The 22,457-nt window shown below is 45.3% G+C and overlaps 3 protein-coding genes across 4 annotated transcripts in view; 2 read left to right on the top strand and 1 right to left on the bottom strand.

Annotated features, from left to right (window-relative positions):
- plekhh3 (pleckstrin homology, MyTH4 and FERM domain containing H3) overlaps nucleotides 1-5,500 on the top strand; it is a 31,912-nt gene extending 26,412 nt beyond the window's left edge. For both annotated transcript variants that reach the window (XM_070982053.1, XM_070982052.1), the window contains exons 10-13: nucleotides 482-602; nucleotides 1,041-1,529; nucleotides 1,661-1,852; nucleotides 3,126-5,500. In XM_070982053.1, the coding sequence (XP_070838154.1) occupies nucleotides 482-602; nucleotides 1,041-1,529; nucleotides 1,661-1,852; nucleotides 3,126-3,296 (973 nt within the window). In that variant the 3' untranslated portion in view covers nucleotides 3,297-5,500. The remainder of the gene's footprint in view (nucleotides 1-481; nucleotides 603-1,040; nucleotides 1,530-1,660; nucleotides 1,853-3,125) is intronic.
- A 401-nt stretch (nucleotides 5,501-5,901) lies between these two features.
- Nucleotides 5,902-13,246, bottom strand: tubg1 (tubulin, gamma 1). The gene is made up of 11 exons (XM_070980947.1): nucleotides 13,045-13,246; nucleotides 12,520-12,632; nucleotides 12,131-12,298; nucleotides 11,972-12,040; nucleotides 10,703-10,782; nucleotides 10,469-10,595; nucleotides 9,225-9,311; nucleotides 8,200-8,349; nucleotides 7,870-8,022; nucleotides 7,621-7,782; nucleotides 5,902-7,097 (listed from the first exon to the last, which is right to left on the bottom strand). The coding sequence occupies exons 1-11, from the start codon at nucleotides 13,091-13,093 to the stop codon at nucleotides 6,900-6,902; spliced, it is 1,356 nt and encodes a 451-aa protein (XP_070837048.1). The 5' UTR covers nucleotides 13,094-13,246; the 3' UTR covers nucleotides 5,902-6,899.
- Nucleotides 13,247-14,708: 1,462 nt separating this feature from the next.
- On the top strand, nucleotides 14,709-21,897 carry retreg3 (reticulophagy regulator family member 3). The gene is made up of 10 exons (XM_070980945.1): nucleotides 14,709-14,833; nucleotides 15,085-15,360; nucleotides 17,026-17,132; nucleotides 17,493-17,523; nucleotides 17,615-17,741; nucleotides 17,865-17,949; nucleotides 18,450-18,587; nucleotides 18,660-18,739; nucleotides 19,437-19,569; nucleotides 19,654-21,897. The coding sequence occupies exons 2-10, from the start codon at nucleotides 15,113-15,115 to the stop codon at nucleotides 20,199-20,201; spliced, it is 1,497 nt and encodes a 498-aa protein (XP_070837046.1). The 5' UTR covers nucleotides 14,709-14,833; nucleotides 15,085-15,112; the 3' UTR covers nucleotides 20,202-21,897.
- The last annotated feature ends 560 nt before the right edge of the window (nucleotides 21,898-22,457 follow it).

Below are 22,457 nucleotides of genomic sequence, written 5' to 3'. Positions count from 1 at the left end.
ATGAATGTGAGCAGAGCGGCAGATCGTATATTTATCTTCACTAGCTCGACTCCCATGCTGAACGTTATCCAGTAACCTTGATAACCAGTGACCTTGTCTGGTCTCGTTGGTCGAACATGACACCCTGCTGGGAAACTGGACTTGTGTCACTATTTCTGTCAGCAACGCCAACCAAGGTGAGGCTGATGTCATTTGGTTGTACAAGTCTAGAATGAAACGATAAGGCATCCGGCTTGAATAAAAGAGATCTGTGTTTCTTTTAACAAGTGTGGGCGTCCATGTCCTCACAGTGCTGAGTGACAGGGTAAACATGAAACTCAGCAAACTGCCAAGTCACCAGACGACAATATGACACACTGAGGAGGCCATAGCTCGTAACATTTTAACATCTAGGCTTAAGATTCATGCTGTACCATTCGTATATTATTATCTTTGCTCTCCGTCCCAGCTTTCTAACCCTTTCTGTGCCTCTTCTGTGCAGCTTTTCCACCAGAGACTCAGAATCGAAATCCCAATGGAGGCTGTGTTTCAAGCTCTACTGCCTGTTGGATGCTGACAGCATATCAGTGGACAGCATTGAGTATCTTCTCCTCTTTGAGCAGGTAATGGGGCAGAACATAGCTTCTCAAAGGGCAGAGTCCTCCTTTGAGAGTGTCTTTGGTATGAGTGGCCATTTCAGTGCCGATAATAAGATATAATTCATTGTCCTGCGGTGATTCATTCCTCGTATTTCATTGGATTATTGTTTTTACTCAGCAATCATTAATGTCTTACATGCAGTGATTGCAATAAAACACAGTGCATAAAAAGCATGACTAAGAGCACTGGCTGCAGTGCAGAGGGGGCAAAAGGCAGCCAGCCCTGGCTTCATTAGAACATTTTTCCTGAGGACTCCCATAAAAGAGTTATGGGACAAAATAAAACAGGGTGGGGTAGAAGGGATTGATGGCAGGAATGAGGCTGTTGCTGACAAATTGTACCTTCGTTTCCTCCTGTTCGGTCTCTCCCCGTTTGTCCTGGATTTGGCCTTTGCGCTGCAGTGCCATGAGATGGTGGTGCGTGGCCAGCTGCCAGCCTGTGAAGAGGACCTGCAGGCCTTAGCTGCACTGAGGCTTCAGTGTCTGATGGGTGACTTCAGCACGCATGCCCCCTGCCCGCCTCTGGATGAGCTTTTCCCAGGTCACATGCTAGAAGCCCGAGTCCTCATGGCCCTCTCTGCACCCCAAGCCCTCCCTCCCTGTCAGGTGGCAGCCCAGGGCTGCCCCGCGACGCAGCGCTTCCCCTCAGGCCTCCTGGCGGGGACGCTGTGGAGCCACACAGCTACAGCAGCGCACAAGCAAAAGGTGGAGCAGGACATGCGTCTGCGGAGCCGGCTGAAGGAGGAGGCGGCGGCTGTCATGGGATCCATCTTGGAGCGTTGGAAAGGTCTGGCCGGCTACAGCCGCAGGGACAGTATGGCTGCCTACCTCACAATTGCACGCCAGTGGTCGGGCTTTGGATGCACTCTTTATGAAGTGGACTTTTACATTGTGAGTATTGTGAGCTCACCCTTTAGTTTTGTTGTTAGACTTAAAGGCTTGCACCTCACTGCTTAAGTCATTTGGATTCAAGGGGCAACTGTGAGCTGTTCTGACATCTGCTTGCCTCTTCCTCCCTCCAGAGTTCAACAGGAAGTTTTTCCCAGAAGTTGTGGTTGGGTGTAGCTGCCACATCCGTGTCTCTGTATCGGCAGGGAGAGGCAGAGGCCCTGGAGTCCTTCCCGTATGGCCAGATCTGTTCCTACGGAGTATCTGACAGCAACACCTTCAAGATCACAGCTGGGGATCGGGATCTGCTGTTTGAAACCACCAAGGTACAGTGGTTAGCGTGGTTAGCATCTACAGGCTGAGGGTGAAAGGAAGTAAACTCTCTCATTACTGGAGCTGTTTCTCCTCCGAGCTCAGACACCGTCTATCTCCACTGTAGTCAGGATTCAGTGGTGTGCAGCGCAGGGCCAAGAGGCCTTATCACCATGCAGTGTTCTGCAGAGTAAGTGAAAGAAGCACGCTGTCTGCTCATGATACCCCCCTCCCTCCAGCTCTCTGACCCACTTTAAAAACACTCATTAATTTGGTCTAAATAGAGAGCACACAACCTGCCCCTGCTCTCCAACCGATGCTAACCACCAAAAGCCTAACTTCCTGGCATTAAATGGCAACTGGGGGTGAGTTTTATTGCAGTGGTTAGATTAAAATATTAGGCAACGTTTCTCAGAAACATGGATGTTCTTCCAAACAGACATTTTTTTTGTCAGCAGAGAACAAATCTTGCCTTTCACTGGGTAGATTTGCTTGCATCTTCCCACACGGAACAAAAAATCCCTCTGTGATCTCTCACGGGGCACAAAAGTGGCTTTTATTTATTTATTGGACGCACAGGCGAATTGAAGTACAACCCAGAAAGGCTCCTTCTTTTATGAACTTAAGGCCTCATATTGCTCTGACATGAACATGCAGGGCTTTGAGCTGCTGGGCAGCAAAATAAGGAGAGCGTTTTGCAGGGGGTGATTATGGGTTAGGCCTGGAGTTAAGGGTTAGGGCGAGATTAGCTGCTGATTCAAGGGTTACAGTTAAAGTTGAAGAGTAGGTGCAGGTTGGAGCTCTGTAGTCAGTGTTCTCAAACAACCTGTTTCAGCAAGCATTAGCAGCACTAGAGTAAGGGTAATGGTCATGGTGGCTCGCGGCGGTTTGGTGGTCATGTCCACCAAGGTCGGGGTAACGGAGAGACAGATGAACGAGTGAACTCCTCCGCAGCGCCCTCCCTTTTTTCTGCAACAGCTGCTGAGCAAAATATGTCAAAGTGATGAAATATCCACACACATGTAAGGCCTCTTTTTCTGATCGAGGCGTGTGTGTGTGCGTGTCTCCAGAATCTGCCAAACAGCATCATCCTCGGCTTCTGGAGGATCCAGTTTTTCTAGCAGCTGAATGACATCATCCCTCTCCACCCTCCTGTGACAGTGCCAGACAGACACTAAGACTGCCACCAATCTGACCTTTCTCTCTCTCTCTCTCTCTCTCTCTCTCTCTCTCTCTCTCTCTCTCTCTCTCTCTCTCTCTCTCTCTCTCTCTCTCTCTCTGTCACAGCTGACTGAGATCATGCAGCTGATGAATGCGTATTTCAGTGCCATCCGTCGCCAGCGAGGGAAAGGGGAAGATGCAGACATCACCAAAGCAGAAAGCACAGAGGTGGGATTCCATCACCTGGCCTCCACGCTGACGCCCACCCTCCTGGAGCTGCCCTCGCACCCCGTTTGAGTGGGACCCTCACCCAGACACCCCCAGCCCCCACCGCCCTCCTCCACGTGGCCCCTGCGAGGCCCAGCCCCGGTCCTCAGGACACCACGCCTCCTCCACTGGGAACGGCACGGCAGCCAAAACAAAGAGAGCGCTGTTTTCACTCCCCATCCGTGAAAATAAACCCTTGCTGAGCTTTCCAGCTGAAGGAGCTGGCCGAAGGAGGAGGGAGGCGGGGTGGGGAGGGGAGGGGACGGGAAGGGAAGGGGTTCTGTTTTGCAAGTGAGGCCAGAAACCCACAGAAACCAATGCGGTTGCTGATGAGCTGTCACACACCCTCCACCCCATCCTGTCACGCAACCACCTCTGTTACCCTACATGGCAGCAGCCCCCACCTCAGCCCAACCCCTCACCCCGCCCCCTCGACAATGTGAGACATCGGTGTGAGCTGCATCAGGGAGAGATAGCATCAAAAGAGTTCGGACTTATGCTAACAATAAGCTGTGGTACTCCCCTCGTGAAGGTATGACTCACTTCTCTCTCTAAGTGTGCCATATTTGTGCTGCCTTTCCTAGAAGGCAGCCGTCCCTCAAGCACTGCTGGAATAGTGTTGAGAACATTCAGTGACACACATACACACACACCCCTGTCATTGTCTCTCTCTTTCTCACACACACACTCACACTCATGCACACACACTCCCTCGCTCATGTGCCCTTATGCTGACATGTTCACCAGAGACAGTCAGTTTTGATAAGGTCCCCCGCCAGGCTTGCATTACCTGGAACTGTTGACGCAGTGAGCCATGTGAACTTGGAACTGGAAACAGATGTTGAACTCTGGATCTAAGTCACTTCGGCTGCCATATAGACTCTTACTATGGGATTATCTGTGTGTGTGTGTGCGTGTGTGTGTGTGTGTGTGTGTGTGTGTGTGTGTGTGTGGGCGGGCGGGCGGGTGCGTGCGTGCGTGCGTGCGTGCGTGCGCGTGCATGCACGATCAAGAAAACCATTTCCTGGATGACATTCAGGATCTGAGTTAATTGTGTTTCACATAAACCAAAGGATTTTGGAGCTGTTTCTACAATGTTTCCACCAAATGCTCTCATGCGTCCTTTGTTGTGCTGCTTGTCTTGGCTGTAATCCTTGACACGAAACTTGGTTAACACTTGACTGATTTAGATAATTTCGCTTATGTCAGTTATCACCCTAATGCAGCTCTACTCTGCTGAAAATAACAGGTGCTTCTCCGTTTAATTATTGTTATTTTCGTAATGTGTGCGTGTCTAAAGAAACTCGGAGTTCACACAAACCTCCCCAGTCTGTATCATTTAAGAAGAGACACCATGTTTGCCATGCAGATCCCAATCTGTCCCCTGCTGTTTAAACAGAAACCCTTTTAATCAGGCCATGGATGTTTTTGTAGTATTATTTATGCAAACTTTGTTTTTTTTTTACTGTTCTCTATGTCTTAAATGCAGACCCAGATGTGTTTTGATACAAGGTGAACCAGAAGCCGTAAATGCTTTTGGTTCTGCACCTTAAAGCAGTTCACGTGTAAATCCTGTGTAGCTCCTCCATTGTGTCCACTGTTTGACTTTTCTTGTGAAGCCAAAGTTTTGCCAAGTCATGGGTTTGAGCATGGACCAAAGATGTGTTTTGTTTTTTTTTAATAAGCTTTTATAAGAAGAAATTATCCCAAAGCAGACAGAACCCCAGATTTATATTTGACTGTTGTCACATTTACCCATTTTTCTTAAAACTTGAATGTCAGACAAATATGAAGACATCCGGTTGTACACCTTATGTTAATGTAGTAGACCTTTTAGGAGTCCGAGACCATAGGTAGGCTTTGTAAATATACGTTTAGAGTACTGTCTGCTGCACAACCCCATGCAATAACCAGCCTCAAGACTTAAATCCTCTCACCATGAAAGGCCTTGACGAGTCATTGCACAGTCAGCCCCGTCTCCTGCTCAGAAGCAGGTCGTTGCTTTTTCTACTGCAGCTGCAGGCAGCTCCGAGCTACATGTATGAAAAGAAAAAAAAAAATCAAACCGCGGATGATGTTGCTTTGTATTAAGCTTGTTTGTATGCTGCATGGTACCTTTTTATGTAATGTGTGTATAGTTAATTGCACTATTGTTTGTTTTTAACTAACTTGGAAGTGCAATAAAGACTATAAATACTGTATGTAATTAATAAAAACAGCACCATTTTACCATATTTAGACGTCGTCCAGCCTCAGAGCTCGTTTCCTTTGTTTCATTATCAGAAAATGGGCTTTCTTGTGTCTCGACTAGTGAAGCCGTCTAAGACTATTGTTTTCAACCAGGCACATTTTATAAAAGTCTGAAGTTTGGCGCCAGCAGCAGAGCTGAGAGCCTGACCTCCCCCGAAGCTTTTCTGGTTAAAAACAATAGCTGGTTGAGCAAGCGTTGCTAAGTGCCTTTACGTTCCCCTGCGGTAATGAGCCTTAACCGAGTTAGATGAACGGCCACCAGGACACAGAAGCTGCAGGTGAGAAAAAAAAATGGGTGTTTTATCATTTTGGAGAAGGGTTTGACAAATGGGAAGTTAAACGGCCTTTATATAAAACCTACCGAGTGTACCTTCAGATATCAAAATACACAATAATAGAAAATGTGTTTATTCATCATTTGAAACAGGTCCAACAAGCAAAGCAACAAGAAACAGTATATTCCTTTGAGACAACACAGAGAAGCAGCCATTCTTTAAAGGATATTTACAGGCATAGAGATGTTAAAACGAGATGTCGTCTGTGCAAACAGGTACTTTCTGTAGTGCTGTTAAAATGTCAATGCAGCGTCTACGGCAGGTATTTTGACATCATTTTTGGCTCAAGCCCAACTTCAACTCAACGTTCTTGCTGGCTATGTCAAGTGGAAACAAAGACGCGACGTGTGGCAGACAGTAAAAAGCACCACGTCAGAAATGTCTGGGATCTGAGAGCCTGCATTAACCATCATGCAACACGCCGTCAGTCCTCCTTCCATTATTCAAGGCCATCACGTCGTAGGCGGCGGATGATTTTACTGTAAATCAACTGCACAACAACTGAAGTACTGTACTCAGTATAAAAATAGACCAAAACAAGGCAACAGGTTGTCTTCAACTGCTGAAAAAATAGGCTACAGAGGGGGAAAGCTGAGTGTAGGAGAACGGAAAAAAACAACTCTTAACCGACATTTATAGATCGCTTTGTACAAGACTTATTGATGCTTTCTGCACAGCCCTGCAGGAAGTGCTCTTACTTTCACTTCACTGGACTATTAGGTAAGGATTGCTGTATTTAATCTCCAAGATGTGACACAGACCAGGAAAACACTGTCATTTTACCTTTTGGTTAATATAACAGTGGGCATTAACACTCGTCCTTCAGTCTCTTTTCAGCTCTGAGGCACAAACACTACTATTACATGCTATAACAAGCCAATAAATATTTTTTTTAGAGAAGCAGCTATAGCCAAATAACGGTCAGTTTTGGAGCACCTGTATGTAGGAGAAAGTATTTTGAAACAGGGGACATAAATTGGATTAGAATCAACTACTTAAGCATGAATGCTGACTGGTCTGAAGGTGAGACATGAGACAAAAAGTCCGGTCACTGTTCCTGCGTTCCCCAGGAAATATAGTCGGGCCGCGTGGCTGCGCTGTACTCGTCTACCAGCTGCTGGACCACTTCGCGAGAGTTGTCCAGCTCGTCAAAGTTGTCCTTGAATATGTCCTCTTTGCGGAACTGCTCCAGGAAGGCTTCGCGCTTACGCAGCTTGTCGTACTGCCGGCACGTCCGCTCGAACAGCTGTGGGGCGGCGACAGAGGGGGACGTCAAAACTAAATGTGACTCTCAGAATAAGAACCTGAAACTTGCACAGTCTGTTTCAATTTCTAAGTTATGAGAAAGGAAACTGAAATCTATGACTTCACTTCTTCAGATGACTAATTTCCACTTAAATTCAACACCTGAATAATAAGAAAAAAAGCTCGACTTGGGTATTGAAATATGACTGTCTGAGAAGATTATCAGATTAAGTCATTTCATGAGGATTTTCCCTCAACATCACAGCTCATGTTCTATTACCAGCAGAAGGCGGAAAAAAATATCATCCACGGTTTCAAAGAATTGTACCATTTGGGATGCTGATGACTCAAAACCTAATTTTTGTGGACTTTCCCTCAAACTGCTGCTGCGCTCCACTTTCGGATAATGCATATCCTCAAATATTGACTCGGAACAAACAGACACAGGTCTCTGCTGTATAAACACAGACTGGAGGAGGATGTAACTGAGCAGGCTGAGGCGACACTCGGAGAGGAGCACTTACAGAGGAGATACTGGTGTGGTTGGCCATCATCAGGCCGCTGACTCTGTGGGCCGAGGGCAGGTACGGGGACTTCCTGGACAAAGCCACCTGGATGCTGGCGGGACCCCAGGGGATGAAGCTGGCAAGTTTACGCTCCCGGATCCTTTGGAGGCTTTTGTGCACCTACAGCAGCGTCAGTCGAGACAAGTTTGAATACTCACTTAACATGACGGGACAATTGGTAAGCAGAAAGATGCTCTGCACTCGCACCTGCGTGGGGTCGACCTCTCCCTGGATGATGTTGAGGATGGCGATGTAGCAGTGGCTCGGCTGCCTCTCCCTTCCCGTCGACACCATCACGTTCTTGGGTTGCAGAAGCCTCCTCATCACATCCAGCACTGTGGTTTTCCTCACGCTAGCAACCTGAGACACAGTGCGTTTACTGATTCAAAGTCAACATTTTGGGGACACTTAACGTGAAGAAGACTTAAATCCACTGACGCTGGGTGAACATGAAAACAAGCTGCGCTGCTTCGCCTGAGCAGATTGACTGAAACGTCCCTCATTTTCACTTTATTTCATCCACCGGTCTGAACTCACCGACTGGTCCGTGGTAAGCGGTGTGTATCCAGTCATGAGGAAGTGGAGGCGGGGGGTGGGGATGAGGGACGCAATCAGGCCAATAAGGTCGTTGTTCATGTAGCCGGGGTAGCGCAGAGTGGTCGTGCTGGCAGACATGATGGTGGAAACCTGCGTGCACGAAGGTTCAGTTAGACGCAGAGCTTTATGTTAGACAGATTTCCATCCTATTTATGAGTGTTTTTGATTTTGCACGATGTGTACAATCATTATGAAAACTTTTATTACAACATGCACGAAAAGTTTCCTTTAAAAGCAACTTTTTGAGAGCTAGCAACATTAGCCGTCCTAAGTCAGGTGCACAAATAATGTAACTATTCATGTCACAATTTATGGGACCAATGACAGCTGTCACATGAGTGTGAAGTGAATTTAACCGTGGAAAAAAGACTGCACACTGCGCTGCTGTTTGTTGACAAAGTATTATCTGGTTACGGGAGTTGTAACAACAGTGCTCGACTGAAAAGATTCAACGCTGGCTCGCCAGCTGTCAGGCTACCATGTCGTCAAGAAATACAAACAGCAGGACGTGAATTGGTGTGCAGAGCTTTCTGCTTTGTGCTGATTATTAAACTGGACGCCTGCTCTCCACCTAGCTAACACTGACAGACTCTGGCTGTATGAGACCTGTATTTAGCATAATTACGACAGCCTTACACGCGGCGCAGGTCTTTCATTAGTCTTGCGTATAAATTCCTAAATCAAAAATCTCTAAGTGTGGCTCCTGTCAAGCCAGATGACACACCGTTTCGTGTTTGCAACCTTGCGTAACTCCTAAGAAAACTGAAATCCAGTTTGACGTGCAACTGACTGGCCAAACTCGTTTGTGAATCTTGTAATTTTCGTAGCAAGCGACGCGTGTCTCGCACCGTCTGTCTCGACGTTTGGCCCCGCAGGAGTACAGTCAGCTAAAACCTGCTGACTGACGAGCTGAGAAAACAACAGGAGGAGTTAGAGCCTTCAACTGAGTGATGCCTCTCACTCACCAGCTGATTGATCTGGGAGAACGAGGGGTTCTGGATATGCAGCCTGTCCGTGGCGATGCGATTTAGAGCCGTGTTATCCAACACCACCTGATAAACAACACACACGCAGACATCATTAGACAAATAAAGAGAAAACAGAAAAGAGGTTTCCTCGAGCATGACAACACAGCGAAAGTCAATACACAGGAAGAGTGTGAGGGCATCGGAGTCATGACGCAGTCAAGGAACCTCTTAAGGAGCAGCACAGTGTGCTGTTGTTAGGAGGGCTGAACATAAAAGACACACTGTACAGCTGCAACAGGGGCACCAGTTCTTGGGCAGATTCTATTAGCCCTCTGGCTAATTTAATCAACATGAGGGCCTTGTGCAAGATCCTGGAGGAAGTAGGTATTATAGAGGAAACACCATTAGACTGTCAGAGCATCTCAGACTAATACAATCACCAATTTAAGACAGAGGTTTATTAAGTTCGATTTGCAATGCCTCGATGCTGGCGCTGCAGTTTGCTTCTTTATTAGTCGGCTACACAAGCACTGACGCGGCCTAAAAAGTGAGATTTCCGACAAAAGAGCCGACAGCGTGACAACTACTTAGGCCAAAGTGTTGAGGATAAAGATGACTTTCAAAGCGTAACGCATGATATCGGTTCATTTAAAACAAGCGACAACTGGGCGGTCCCATTTCCAAACCGCACACTTCGGGGGAGAAGTAACAATTTCTGTCTTCATATTTGTGATTACGAGTTTCCTTTAATTGCTCAAAAACAACATTAAGTGCAGCCACAGCCGGGCCAGCGCAGTGTGGAGGTCTGTTGACAAAACCCAGTTTGTCACGGCACTGCGAGCGCAGGGTGTAACAGGCCTGCGAGACTTAATCAAATTTTATTCATGTACGAGTTCCACGTGTCTTTGATGTCTGAACACAGTTTGACTTGTGTACTAGCATTTACTTGCTTCGTTCTGACCCCTGCATTTACGTCAGAGCACACAAGGCCAAATGCGTTTAACAGTCTGACATCACGGCACAGTTTTATGGAGCTTTTTTAGTAAAAATGATTTTGTTTCCAGCTCATTGATAGTGGAAAAGTTTAGCTGCCATGTTGTATTTTGACTCGGGTTTGTACGCGGGCCACGGTTACCAGCGGGGTCGTTTTCATGCCATCTTGTGAGGTTATTTAGAGCCACGGCTGAAGCAAAGCGAGCCATGCGATGAATCAACATGCGTTCACGAGTGCTGCAGCTCACCACGCAGTCGGCGTTCTGGGTGAGCCTCTTCAGCGTGAGCAGCGAGTTGTACGGCTGAACGACCACGTCACTCATCTCATCCTGGTTTGGGAAAACCGAGTAAGTCTGCACCAGCTTCTTCGGGTACCTGGAGATCAGAAAAAGGACGGCGCATTTTACTCACACGACAACCGTTGATTGAAAATGTTTGGCAAAGCAAAAAGATCCCAACGAGCTGCATGTGTGTTTGTGGACCTGTCATTGAGCTTCTCCAGCAGATAGGATCCCAGTCCCGAGCCCGTCCCCCCAGCGATGGAGTGACACAGGACAAATCCCTGCAAAGACAAAGGGTTACTTATTCCACGAAGCTCTAATTTAGAGCTGCAGCGTGTGCCACGTGTGTAAAAAGCTTACTGTAAACTCTACTGATGCAGAAAGCTGGATGTGTGTGGGTGAGCAAATGCCTCTCTTCCTAGGCAGTTATATAAATGGGATTGCAGCCCCACCTCACAAATAGGCTCCCTCACCCCCCAAGACAGCCCTGTAATACCTGCCTTCTACGCTCGCCCGGCTATTATCACCAGACGTTCTACACGCCACACCCTGCCAACATACACATGCTCACGGCAGCTCGGCCCACCTTCCTATCCAACGCACACATGAGTGCACACACTAAATAATAATGTGGGGTCATAATGTGAATGAGTTACAGAAATTGCAGACCTTAGAGGGGAAATGCGAGTGTTATTTCATGGGAGGCTGGTAGCTGAAGAAAGTTCACTGAAAAAAAAGGAGGCTAAAAATAATAGTGAAGCACGGCTGGGGCTTTGCTAGTCTTAAGATGACAGACACTGGCCCAATCAAGTCACTCATTTCTGGATGCTTTTTACCACAACAAAGACTCAAGAGCCTGACTGAAAGTCACACAGGAGCACAATCAAAGTATTCCCTGATAGTATTCACTGTGGATGATTACTGACTGGGTCTAACGGCACAGGCTCGGGGGGCCACCTGAGCTTCGCCTGTATTATGTCACTGAAAGAGGCACAAAAAACACACCAAGAGACCCAGAAGATCACAAAGAGACAGACCAACCACAAAAAGACCACAAAGAGACCCAAAACGACTATGAGACACAAAGACATCAAAAAGATACACAAAATAACCACAAAAAGACAAAGTATGGTCGTTTAGTGTCTCTTCCAGTCTCAATCTGGCTCCTATGTGGGATGAGTGAGGGGCTTTAATGTATCCGTGTCCAGGGGCCTGTTGTCTTGTAATTTAGATGTAATCTGACTTTAACTTCAAACAGCTAATGACATTTTCTTGCATGTCTGAGGTTCAGGCTCCAGTTGCGAGCCGCTCTTGAGCAGTGTGTGAGGGTAGGTTGATTACGCTGTGTAATATTTCTACACACAGCAATATCACATTACTTTTAAATCTGTTTTTAAAATTCCACTTGGCCACAGCCCCGATCACTCCCAGCCCCAGGGACAGTCGGTATGTGATAAATGACACACTTGCCTCCAGACTGTCGCTGCCATCTGCCTCCCGGTCAATGATGTCAAAGATGTCTTCTTGGATTTTTTTGCCCTAGAGGAGCAGAATTTTAGATGGATTATTTATTTTCCTTTAATTTGTATTAAAGGCACAGGGTTAAAGAAACCAATTTCCTGTGATCACCTGCGAGTATCCGCTGGCCCAGTTGTTCCCAGCGCCCCCACCGTGCTCAGAGAGGTAGATGTTCTCTGGGTTGTACAGGTTTGCGTAAGGAGAGTTGAGGATGGAGTGGATCACCCTGGGCTCCAGATCCAGGAGCACTGCCCGGGGGATGTAGTGCTCGTCATCAGCCTGTGGAGATTTAAGGATAAGAGGGGGTTGATGCAGGGTCTGAGCTACTCCAGTTTACGCTACAACCACTCCACCTAGTGGCAGATAATGTTGTTGCACTTCAGCCACACACAAGCATCACCCGATAGAGCCTGAACATGCATTGTAAATATAATGTGCTGCAAATATTCGCCTTTTGCAGCTCATGGAGTGAGAGCTGGTGAAGTGAAGCAGTCAGTTACCTGATAGAAGAACACATCCTTTCTGTCGGTCCCTTCAGTGGCAAACTCCTCTACAATCCCCTCTGGGCTGATGCCATGCTCTGCACACAGCTGCTTCCAAAACTCAAAACCGACTGCAAACAGAGAGGAGCGGGTGAGCAAAACGTGAACGTTAGGTCAGGTTAATCAGCCGTGTGTGACATTACAAGCTCAGTGTTATTAAACAAACAGTAAACACGTCAACTACGATAAACAGCAGCGTTATCCGAATGACAGTACACATGTAACGTTAGCTAACGGTAATTTGTATTAGGTTGCATACGCTATGTTGGGACCACATTAGTTACAAGTCTGCTAAGATAGCCAAACCTGTCGCTGTTTGTTGTATTTTAACTAGATTTGATACTAGCACTTAGCTAACGTCGTAGCACAGCAGTAAGCTTGACAGACCATCTTAGCTAGCTAACTTGATGTTGGCTATCGTTTTAATGGTTCCGTATGAGCACAGGGACAGCACTGTCAACACTGACTTCGTCTTTCACGTACTTTGATTTCCACACTGTCCAAGCTGAAGCGTTATAATTTCCCGCGGCATGTTCAGGCTTTTCAGTTGGTCCTTATTTAGCTAGCCCGCTAGCTGCTTGCTAGCTAAATAATAGAAGAAAGTAGTCAGCTGCTCAAACCGCCTCTCCACAAGCCCGCTCCTTCCCGCTTGGTGCTGATGTGACGCTCAAGCGGACTTCTTCTTATAATTATTGACGGATATGCAAACCGGCATTAAAGGTCTATACCGCCACCTACTGTATCGGAGTGAGTCGAGTCATAAGGTAGGCTAAACGACACATTCAAAGAAGAAAAATCCTGGCGACATCAATTCCTCTCTTCTCTAAACGAAAATCACACGAATACCCCAATGTAGACACTCCTCTAGTTTGAGTTTGCTGTCTACCGTTATTTAATTTTTTTTATTTTGAACGTCTTCAAAGCCGGAAGTCTTAGTATGCTATTATTTCAGACTTGACATTCATTAGGCTGATGCTGTCTGATCATGAAAATTCAATGCCCTCCAGCGGTCACAATGCGTAACTACATGTATGTCAACAATTTGAAAGCTAAATTATTATTGTTGTTGACGTTGTTGTTGTTATATGAACTTTTTTATTTTCAATGTGTTCCTAGATATTTACCAGAGTGCTCTATTGTGCCTCAATACAAAAGAAGTTCGTTACTACATCATTCAGAATGGAAAAATAAATAAAAGCATATCACGTAAATAGGAATAATCATATAAGACAACATGTTAATTTATTAAAGGGACCGGATTTGGAGGGAGCTGAGTAGTTTTATGTTCTGCATTTGTGCTTTAATTGTGACATGCATAAACATCTGCAAATTTCTGCAGTAAGGTAATTTTTATATTGATTTTTATGTTGTTTAGAGTGTAATTCTTGATATGATCATGCTAATCTGCACCTGAACATATGCCTTTGTGTCGTCATTGCGCCAGTGCTGTATTTGTAGTTAAGAGTTTCTTGCCCTCTAGTGGTCACAGTCAGGTGTTACAATTGAAATCCCAGTAGTCAAGTCAGACGGAATAGCATGTTCTTTTTGTTCCGGTTAAGTCTTTAAAAATAAAACGTTATATTACGATATAGTTATACACTGTGCCCACCAGAGGGCACTGTAGATATATTTTAAAAATACTCTTAACCATCAACTGTCTTTTAACTTTAAGTCAGCTACCAAACCGAAAGGACGATGTACTATGACCGGTGAACACTCTATATCTCATACGTGTACAATCATTTCAAATAAGACAGTAACGATCTTTCATTGAAAGTCCTTGTGTAGTCAGTGCTCTGTTGCATTTAATGACTTGTGTTTCTAATTGACATTTTAAAGTGTCAGATTTAGGATACATAAAAAATAATGTATCACTCTCGTATTGCACATAAACCAACTATATACCAAACTGGAAAAGGACGGAACATTCAAACAAAAATTTATGTATAGTTTTCAACTTTATTTGTTTCGTGCAAAGGCATTCAAAACCACGGAGGATAAACAACAAAAAAAAGGAGAAAAAAAAAGAAAACTGAAACGTAAATATTTAGACCTAAAAGACTGAAGGCGTCAATGTTCCGTTGGCTTGCTGATTTGTTTGTCAATGTATTTTTAAAGTAAACAAAGTGAATGATTCCCATTCCACTGAACGCAGCACTGCACAGGGGCTCGTGCGGATTGTGATTGGGCTGCCGAGGGCTCAGAAAAACAAGTTACGCCATATTGTCAGTTTCCGAAGACAGCGCCACATTCCCGCAAAAATGACAAAATAGTAAGTGTCATATTATTGTCAAATGAAATATTTTCGTGTCGTCATTGATAACATGGTTGCTTCAGTTATGGGCAGATGTTTACTGTTAGACGCTGACACGATGATTCATCCGGGGTGGCTAGCTGATAGCTTAGTTCCGTTAGCATAGCGTTCGGTTAGTTAGTCGATGTTGTGAGCGGAGCTGCTCCGTGGCGCTGTGGTGCCCCTTACCGAGCGGTTTACCTGTTTCAACTCAAGTCTTTATTTCGCAGGCTTTCTTTACCGACGCTTGACGCTAAGATGGCGCACACTGGGGCGATGGAAGACGCATCCGTGGGGGATTGCTCTGCCAAACAGAGCACGAGTGTCTGCCTGCGAAGTCGACCCTGCTCCAGCGAGAGAGACGGTCAGGTACGGGCTGTCAAGGCTGCCCTTCAGTCCAGGTTGGGGCCCTACGAGCGCGTCCTGACCTACCTGCAGTCCGTCCTCGTCTGGGAAAGACCCTTTCAGTGTGTGCTTCTCTACACTGTGGTCAACGTTGTGTTTTGGTGAGTCTCAGCTGATGTTAGGTAAACTTAGTCACCTACACTTTGATGGCAAATTTCTGTTTTCTCTGGTTGTTTCAGTGTTAAAGCAGCCTTCATGCAGACAATACAGAGACTGTTTGGTCATTAGGGGAAAGCCAGCGTGACTGCAAGCAGCTGGCGCTTTTACACAATGCAACCTGTCAATTGAAGACACCACAGATGGCTGGCTAGTGGTGCTATTTATAGACAAACCCTGCAGACTCCTCTACCTTCACTCCCGTGTTGCTCCTAACCAAACTGTGTGTTTGTGTGGTATATATTTGGTTTCCAAATTTCATTGTTTCTGTGACTTTGGGAGGCTGCAAACTGAGGTTGAATCTGCACTTTATAGGTCATTGAGTTGTAAATGTGTCTGTTTGTACCAGGGCTGCAGCAAACCATTATTCACATGTTCAGTTTATCTGTTGGTTATTTTTTTCAATTGGTTGATTAGTTGCACAGGCTATAAAATTTTAGAAAATGGTGAAATATGTCCGTCGACAACCCAAAGATATTCAGGTTGTTGTCACAGAAGATTGATGAAACCAGATAATATATCATTACAAATTTAATAGTGGACAACTAATCGATTATTCCTTGCGGCTCTAATGTGTCCGTGGCTTTGGTGCAGCAAATAAGGCATCAAATTCAAAGCATGTGTCTGTTCACTGTTACATGCCTCAGTTTTACGACTTTAACATGAGGTTAAAGTCCCTAAACTAACAAAGTGGTTAAACAGGAAACACTAAAAACGAAGAACAGGAGAATTCAGTAGGAGAAAGTGTAGGACTGGGTCGGGTTTGGGGTAAATTAGGCGACCTTGATGTTGTTGTATGGGAAGAATCACTGACCTGGGACGCAGGCGGGGGCAGCCGGCCTGGCCAACCTGCTTTTGGAGCTCAGGCACTCAGCCTTCATTCGATTAGACCAGTGCGTTTGCTCGTCCGGCCTCCCTTTTACTTGTGCTTCAGCACACGCTCAGTGATGCAGGATAGTTTCTGCCCCAAGAGATGCATTCACAACCTATACTAATGCATGAGTGACAATGGCAAGTCACATGGAGGTGAGGAGGCAATATGAGCACCCCCCACCCCCACCCCCCCGACTGTGGGTCACTGAGGGTGTCTTGATTTTCCTTCTTAAAGCACCCAAAGGAAAACAGAACTGTTGTTGCTAATTGCACTGCTACCCCAAATACCAATATGCCCTGTTCTGCCAACAGAGTCTTTGTTAGGTTAATCTCTAACTGCTGATTGGCAGAATCCAGTAACATTGTCGTGGTCAACACATTTTGAAGTCTTGTGATCTGAAACATTATGGGATTGTGCAGGCCCTGGGAAGTGAGATCAGTTCGCGAACACACCTTCGAAGAGAGAAACCACCTGAAGCAACACCTGTGACAACACTTGCCTCATTTGTCAAGTCTACATTCTTTTTATATTACAGTAAATACCATCCGAGGGTGTAGCACACACCAAAGGGTGGGATAACTCTCTTTTTTCTGAGTTGTGACTAAAGGTTTTGTGGTGTCGCGAATTCTGGACTAAATTGCTGTATTGTATTATTTGTTTATCATCTTCTCCTGGGGTAACAGGCATTAGACGTACTGTCTGGTCATGTGTCTGCTGTGTTTTTATTCTCCTCCAGGTTCTTCGCCCTGACCTCGCTGCGCCTGCTGTTCCTGCTGGCTTCTGGTCTGGCTGTGCTTGTCTGTGTTGACACCTGGAGGAATAAGATCTGGCCGGAGATTAGAGGTGCTACAAGTTGCTTTTTATGGGGGCTTTTCCTCTACTTTTCTTTCTTTGTCGCATTAATTATACCTTGGGTCATTCCTCAGTTTATAGTGATTGCAACAAGTAATTTGTGAGTGGATCAGTCAGCGGCCATACACTCTTGACATTGCAAGTGATTTGTATTACACCTGAACGGTTAATCTCTCAAACCTGTTTGTGAACGTGTGTTACACACCAAGTGTACAAGGTCAAGCAGTAGAGACAAGCTTAAGAAGAATGTGCAACACAATTTGGACTCCTTTTTTCTGCATTATACACTCTGCATATGTGGCATTGACGTGTACTGTTTCTCAAACTGATGGATTTTCTTTCTCTCCACAGTCAGAAAGTTGGACGAAGCAGAAAATGAGAGGTTTGTTACTGTAACCGCCAGCCAGCATTCAGCAGTAATAAAGGTACAAGCAGAAAGCAGATGAAGGTGTTAATGATTTTCTGTTCTCTAGCTGGGGTCTGGTGCAGCCCGGCATCCTCAGCGTGCCTGAACTGTGCCACCACATGGCCGAGGCCTGGGTCAGTGCAGCAGTCCTCACATCCCGTGTGGTGCAGTACAAACGATGTAACCCTGGCAAGGTGAGGACCACGCACAGTATGAAATATACATGCATGTGATTTCCACATCCCATATTCTAATTATGGTGATTATTAGATTGATTGTTGTGACTTGATTCCCTGTGTGCTGTTGCTCTGTGTCAGTTTTGCATCCTGACCTGTGGAGTGTTCACCTGTTTGGCTGTGGTTGGACGCTACATTCCTGGATTGGTGCTCTCCTACTCTGCTGGTGAGTCCCAGAGGTGAAACCAGTTCTAAGTACAGATCCAGGTTCCTTAGCAGGACGTTGTTGGCAGGGAGACTCATCCTGACTGGTCCTAATTAAAAATGCATGGGTGGTGAAACCAGATCTGCGAGGCCTCAGTGCCACGGCCCGGGCTGTGAGGTGATTAAAGCCGCGATGAGGCACAAGGAAGGAGCGAAGGGAGCCAAGCAGAAAGCTAAGGCGGTCATACTGAGACCGAGCTAATCTCCTAACCTTCAGCCAGTGCAGCCTGGAGAGGCTGGCGGGGGGGGGGGGCCGCTGACGTCTGAGACAATCCACAGCAGCTTGTACTGTACATGTTAACTCCCTGCTGCTCCCTCTGCCTCACTGTGTGTGTAGCTCTACTGAAGCTAATCTGCACAGAGCACATACGAGCACAGCTTTTTTTCTTACCATAGGTCCTAAACAACCACACCAGAATCTCCTTCTTTTACAATGATGAGCACTCTTTTCCTCCCCTCCAGTGTTGGCTACTCTCCTGGCCCCTCTGGCAGCCTATCACAGGTGGTTTCAGCATGTGTACGTGAAGCTGGAGCCAGCCCTGCAGTGGCTGGACTTCAGCGGCTGTGGATACATGATGTCAAAGCCCATTGATAATCAGTGTAAGTAGTACAGCAAAAGTTAGTTTTCCCTCCTCTCCCAGTGAGTTTAGTAACCGACGATCTGCTCTGCAGTCCTGCGGAGGCCCATTGGTGGTGCAGCCTCAGGTGAAGCCAGTGACAGTGAGGAGGAGTTGGCTGCTTTCTGCCCAACTGTAAGTCTCTTTAACTTCAAAAGTTTCCCAGTATTTTAACGATTCTGTCACTAATTTTGTTGACATTGATGTTAATGACTATGGTCCAGTAGACATCAGGACCATAGTCACAAAATTCATGTGTGAACGCCTTTCTTCACATTGTGCTCTCACATAGTAGTGCTGCACTTAAGGCCCCTAAATCCAAAGTTAGTTCACATTTGTTCAGTGTGCACAATCAACGCCGATGATGATGATGATGATGTGTGTAGAGAGACATGTCTAAGCTTGTCTAAATTGTTTATTCTTTGAGGAAATGACTGTTGAGTACTCGCTGCAACTTAAAGTAAAACTCTCAGTCTGTAAGGTAGAAGTTAAAATATACCTATGAAAGCCGTAGGTGTATTTATTGTAGTATTTCAGCTCAGTGTTAGTTACGGTCGCACATCTGAGCCACTTCCTGTTGGGGTTAAGAACTTCACATGATGTGCTGCTCCCATCATGTGCTTCTTTATTTTTGCCTGTGTGTGTGTGTACGTGTAGTGAATCCACAGAAGGTTTGAGAGCAGAGAGAAAATATAACTACACAGAGAAAGTTTGCAGACAATAGTGAAAGTTTGTTCAAGTGAAAGTCAGATTTCCCCATGGAGATGATATCTTATCTACCTGAAAAGCTTTTGACACAACTTTTAACCTTTGAATCTGCCGTCTTTCGTAGTTTGATGATGCTGTTGTTGCGAAGGAACTCGCTCTGACTGACTCGGAGCACTCTGATGCTGAGGTGTCCTACACTGACAATGGAACATTTAACCTATCACGTGGCCAGACGCCGCTCACAGAGGGCTCTGAGGGTAAGCGTGCAGGTGTTGCAGATGTGCTTTTCTTTTCTAGCGCGTTCTCGTCTCTCACAGTGTCTCTCTCTGTATTTGGCTCAGATCTTGACAGACACAGTGACGCTGAGGAATCCTTTGCTCAAGACCTCCCAGACTTCCCCTCCATAAACCCCGATGCCACTCTGATGGACGATGACGATGATACGAGTATAGGTCTGCCCAGTCTGGGCCCATCCGGCCTAGCGAGTCACCGAGCTTCAGTGCTGGATGTAGATGCTCATCTGGACTCAGACCAGGAGGATCTGGATGCGGACCTCTCTCTCAGCGGCCTGCCACGTGCCTCTGATTTGACCGGAGACTTGGCCGGAGTCATCGCCAGCAACATGATCCAGGCGGCACTGATGGGGGCGATGCAACCTCGGCCTCCCGCTAGCCAGCGCAGAGAAGGCCCTCCCAGAGCCGGGGCCCACCGGAGCTACCGCAAGCAGTCCAGCTCCGAGCTGGACACAGACTTGGACGGAGAGGACTTTGAAATGCTGGATCAGTCTGAACTGAACCAGTTGGATCCCCTCGGAGGAGGAGGGGGTACTAGACGGGGAGAGAGCCAGGGGTCTAACTTCTTGTCTAGCCTGCTGGGTAAACCGCAGTAAGGTTTAAGTAAGTGTGTGTATGCGTGCGAGTGTGTGAGCGTAAGTCTGTGTGTGTGTGACAGAGATGATTTTAGGTTCCAGCAGCCCCGCTTCTGATTGGCATCAGTTTATCACTGTGAAGTATTTTATTTTTTCTATCTTTTCAAAGTTGTTTCTCCTGCACTTTGAAACCCCGATCATCCCGAAAACTTTTACTTTGTAGGCTGAGCAATAGGAAACGCAACAGTGAAAATAACACACATTCAGACATGAAATAAACCAGCATTATTGAGCCTTGTTGCAGTCTTGGGAGTTTATGCACCCGTAAGTTAAAGGGGTACTCGTTAGTGACTACACAAAGAACAGCAGTGCCCACACAATCTTTTCTACCTGGAGGTCGACACATACAGGGCTATTTAACATGGGACCAAATATGACATTCCTGTTGGTTGAGCTGAGCCATGTTGCTTTGATAACAACATTATAGAATAACATTACAGGTTCAAGTTCCTTTAGTTTTATGAGTAATCGTTTTTTCCGTCACAAGTAACGTGGCTGCGATCTGTCAGAGGATGATTTATTCAATGTTGCAGACATTAATGAACATTTTCCGGGCGCTTGTCCGCAGTTGTTGATTTGGACAGCAATTCTCTTCGATGATGAAGTTTCAGTTGTTTCTCTGTATGATTTTACTCCACTGCTGTTTAACATATGAAGACATTTTCATGCACATTTTGAAGCTTATTTTCTTTCAAGAATGTCACATTTCAGTCTTAAGATACCTGACCTGGAGGAACACTTGATGTTATGTTTGTTGCTCATTGTATTTATGAGAGTTTGCTCCAGGTTTGCCTGCTTTTTCCTGTGTGAGTAAGTTTAGGATCTTTTTCATTTTTCCTGCCCTTTAATACAGCTCAATAACATATTGTGTCCATGTTTAATACCTTGAATGAGCCCTCAGCTTTGTGTGTTTTCTTTTTCAAAAGTTATATTTAAACACATTTCTTCTTTTACCATCTTTGTATTTCATGTAGTTGACAGTCATGCTGAACTTTTTAAGAGAGAAAAATATTCTTCCATTCATGGATCTTTTACTATTTTCATGGGGAAACATGTTTACATGAAAATTGGGGGTAGAAAGTTATCCTTCTGTCCTTTTTTTAAAAAAAAAGTGTTAGTATATAATGATTTAAAGTGGCTTTTGCGTGCTGGTCGGCCTGATTTCCTTTCAATGGACAAACCATATCAGTATGTCACAACTTAACAGTGGAAATGGCACTTAAAACTTAAACGAGCAACAGTTGAGATTTATTAAAATCCATATATCAAAAAGTCTAAAAATGCGGGGGTTTTAATAGAGGAAGACACATTGCTCTCTTTAATTGTTATTTTGAGAGGAAAATCATAGCTGCAAAAGATTTAGCACAATAGAAAAAACTGCTGGATCCACGTTCATGGAGATGAAGAAGAAGAAATGTGCACTGGCAGGAAATCGCTGGGATTTTGAGGCTGTACGTAAGTTAGTCTCAACTGTTTGGCAACCTCAGTTTTACCAGAATGTTGTTCATTGCTGCTCCATGAAGAGTCAGTTCCTCAGTACGAGTGATCTGTAGTCAGATTGATTATATAATGTGCATATTAGTGTATTTTCTTCTCTGTACCTGGTTTTGATATGTTTTGATGTGCAAATCGTATTGAATAAAATGTTTGCAATGAAGTCTGTCCAGGTGTTATTTCATGTGAAAGGTGTACAGCAAAGAGATGGTCCTCTAACACGATTCTAAAGTCAATAAATTAATAAAACTTAAAGTAGGCCCATATGTAATGTGTGACCTTGCCTTTAATTTGAGCATTTATATCTTAATTTATTCTCTTCATGCTAGATAGAACATGCATAGACCATATGCAGGATCTGTCTTTTCTCTATCACTGTATAGATTATACTTGTTTGCATTTTATTTCCAAATAATTCCCGTAAATTTAGTATTTATTTTATTACCAACATGAACTACATTTTTGTATCATATCATAATGTTTTGGGCCAGGATCCGGAAGTAACTGTTGGCAGTTTGAGATCAGCCAAAAATACAGAGGTATCACTCAGCTCTTTTTGTCAAATATCGTAAATAAATTTTCCCAGACTGCGGCTCAGTCCTACTTTTTAAAATGTATTTACCCTAATTACCCTCTGGCTGTCAGAGGTATAAAAAAGAGTAATTAATTTTTTGGCCATTAGATACAGATCTGTTGAGCTTCTGTTATTGTGCGGAGACGGTT

This window comes from Chaetodon trifascialis, chromosome 15, assembly GCF_039877785.1.
Source record: "Chaetodon trifascialis isolate fChaTrf1 chromosome 15, fChaTrf1.hap1, whole genome shotgun sequence".
Classification (NCBI taxonomy): Eukaryota; Metazoa; Chordata; class Actinopteri; order Chaetodontiformes; family Chaetodontidae; genus Chaetodon; species Chaetodon trifascialis.
The sequence above is the reverse complement of the archived record's forward strand: the minus strand, read 5'-3'. Positions and strand labels throughout refer to the sequence as shown.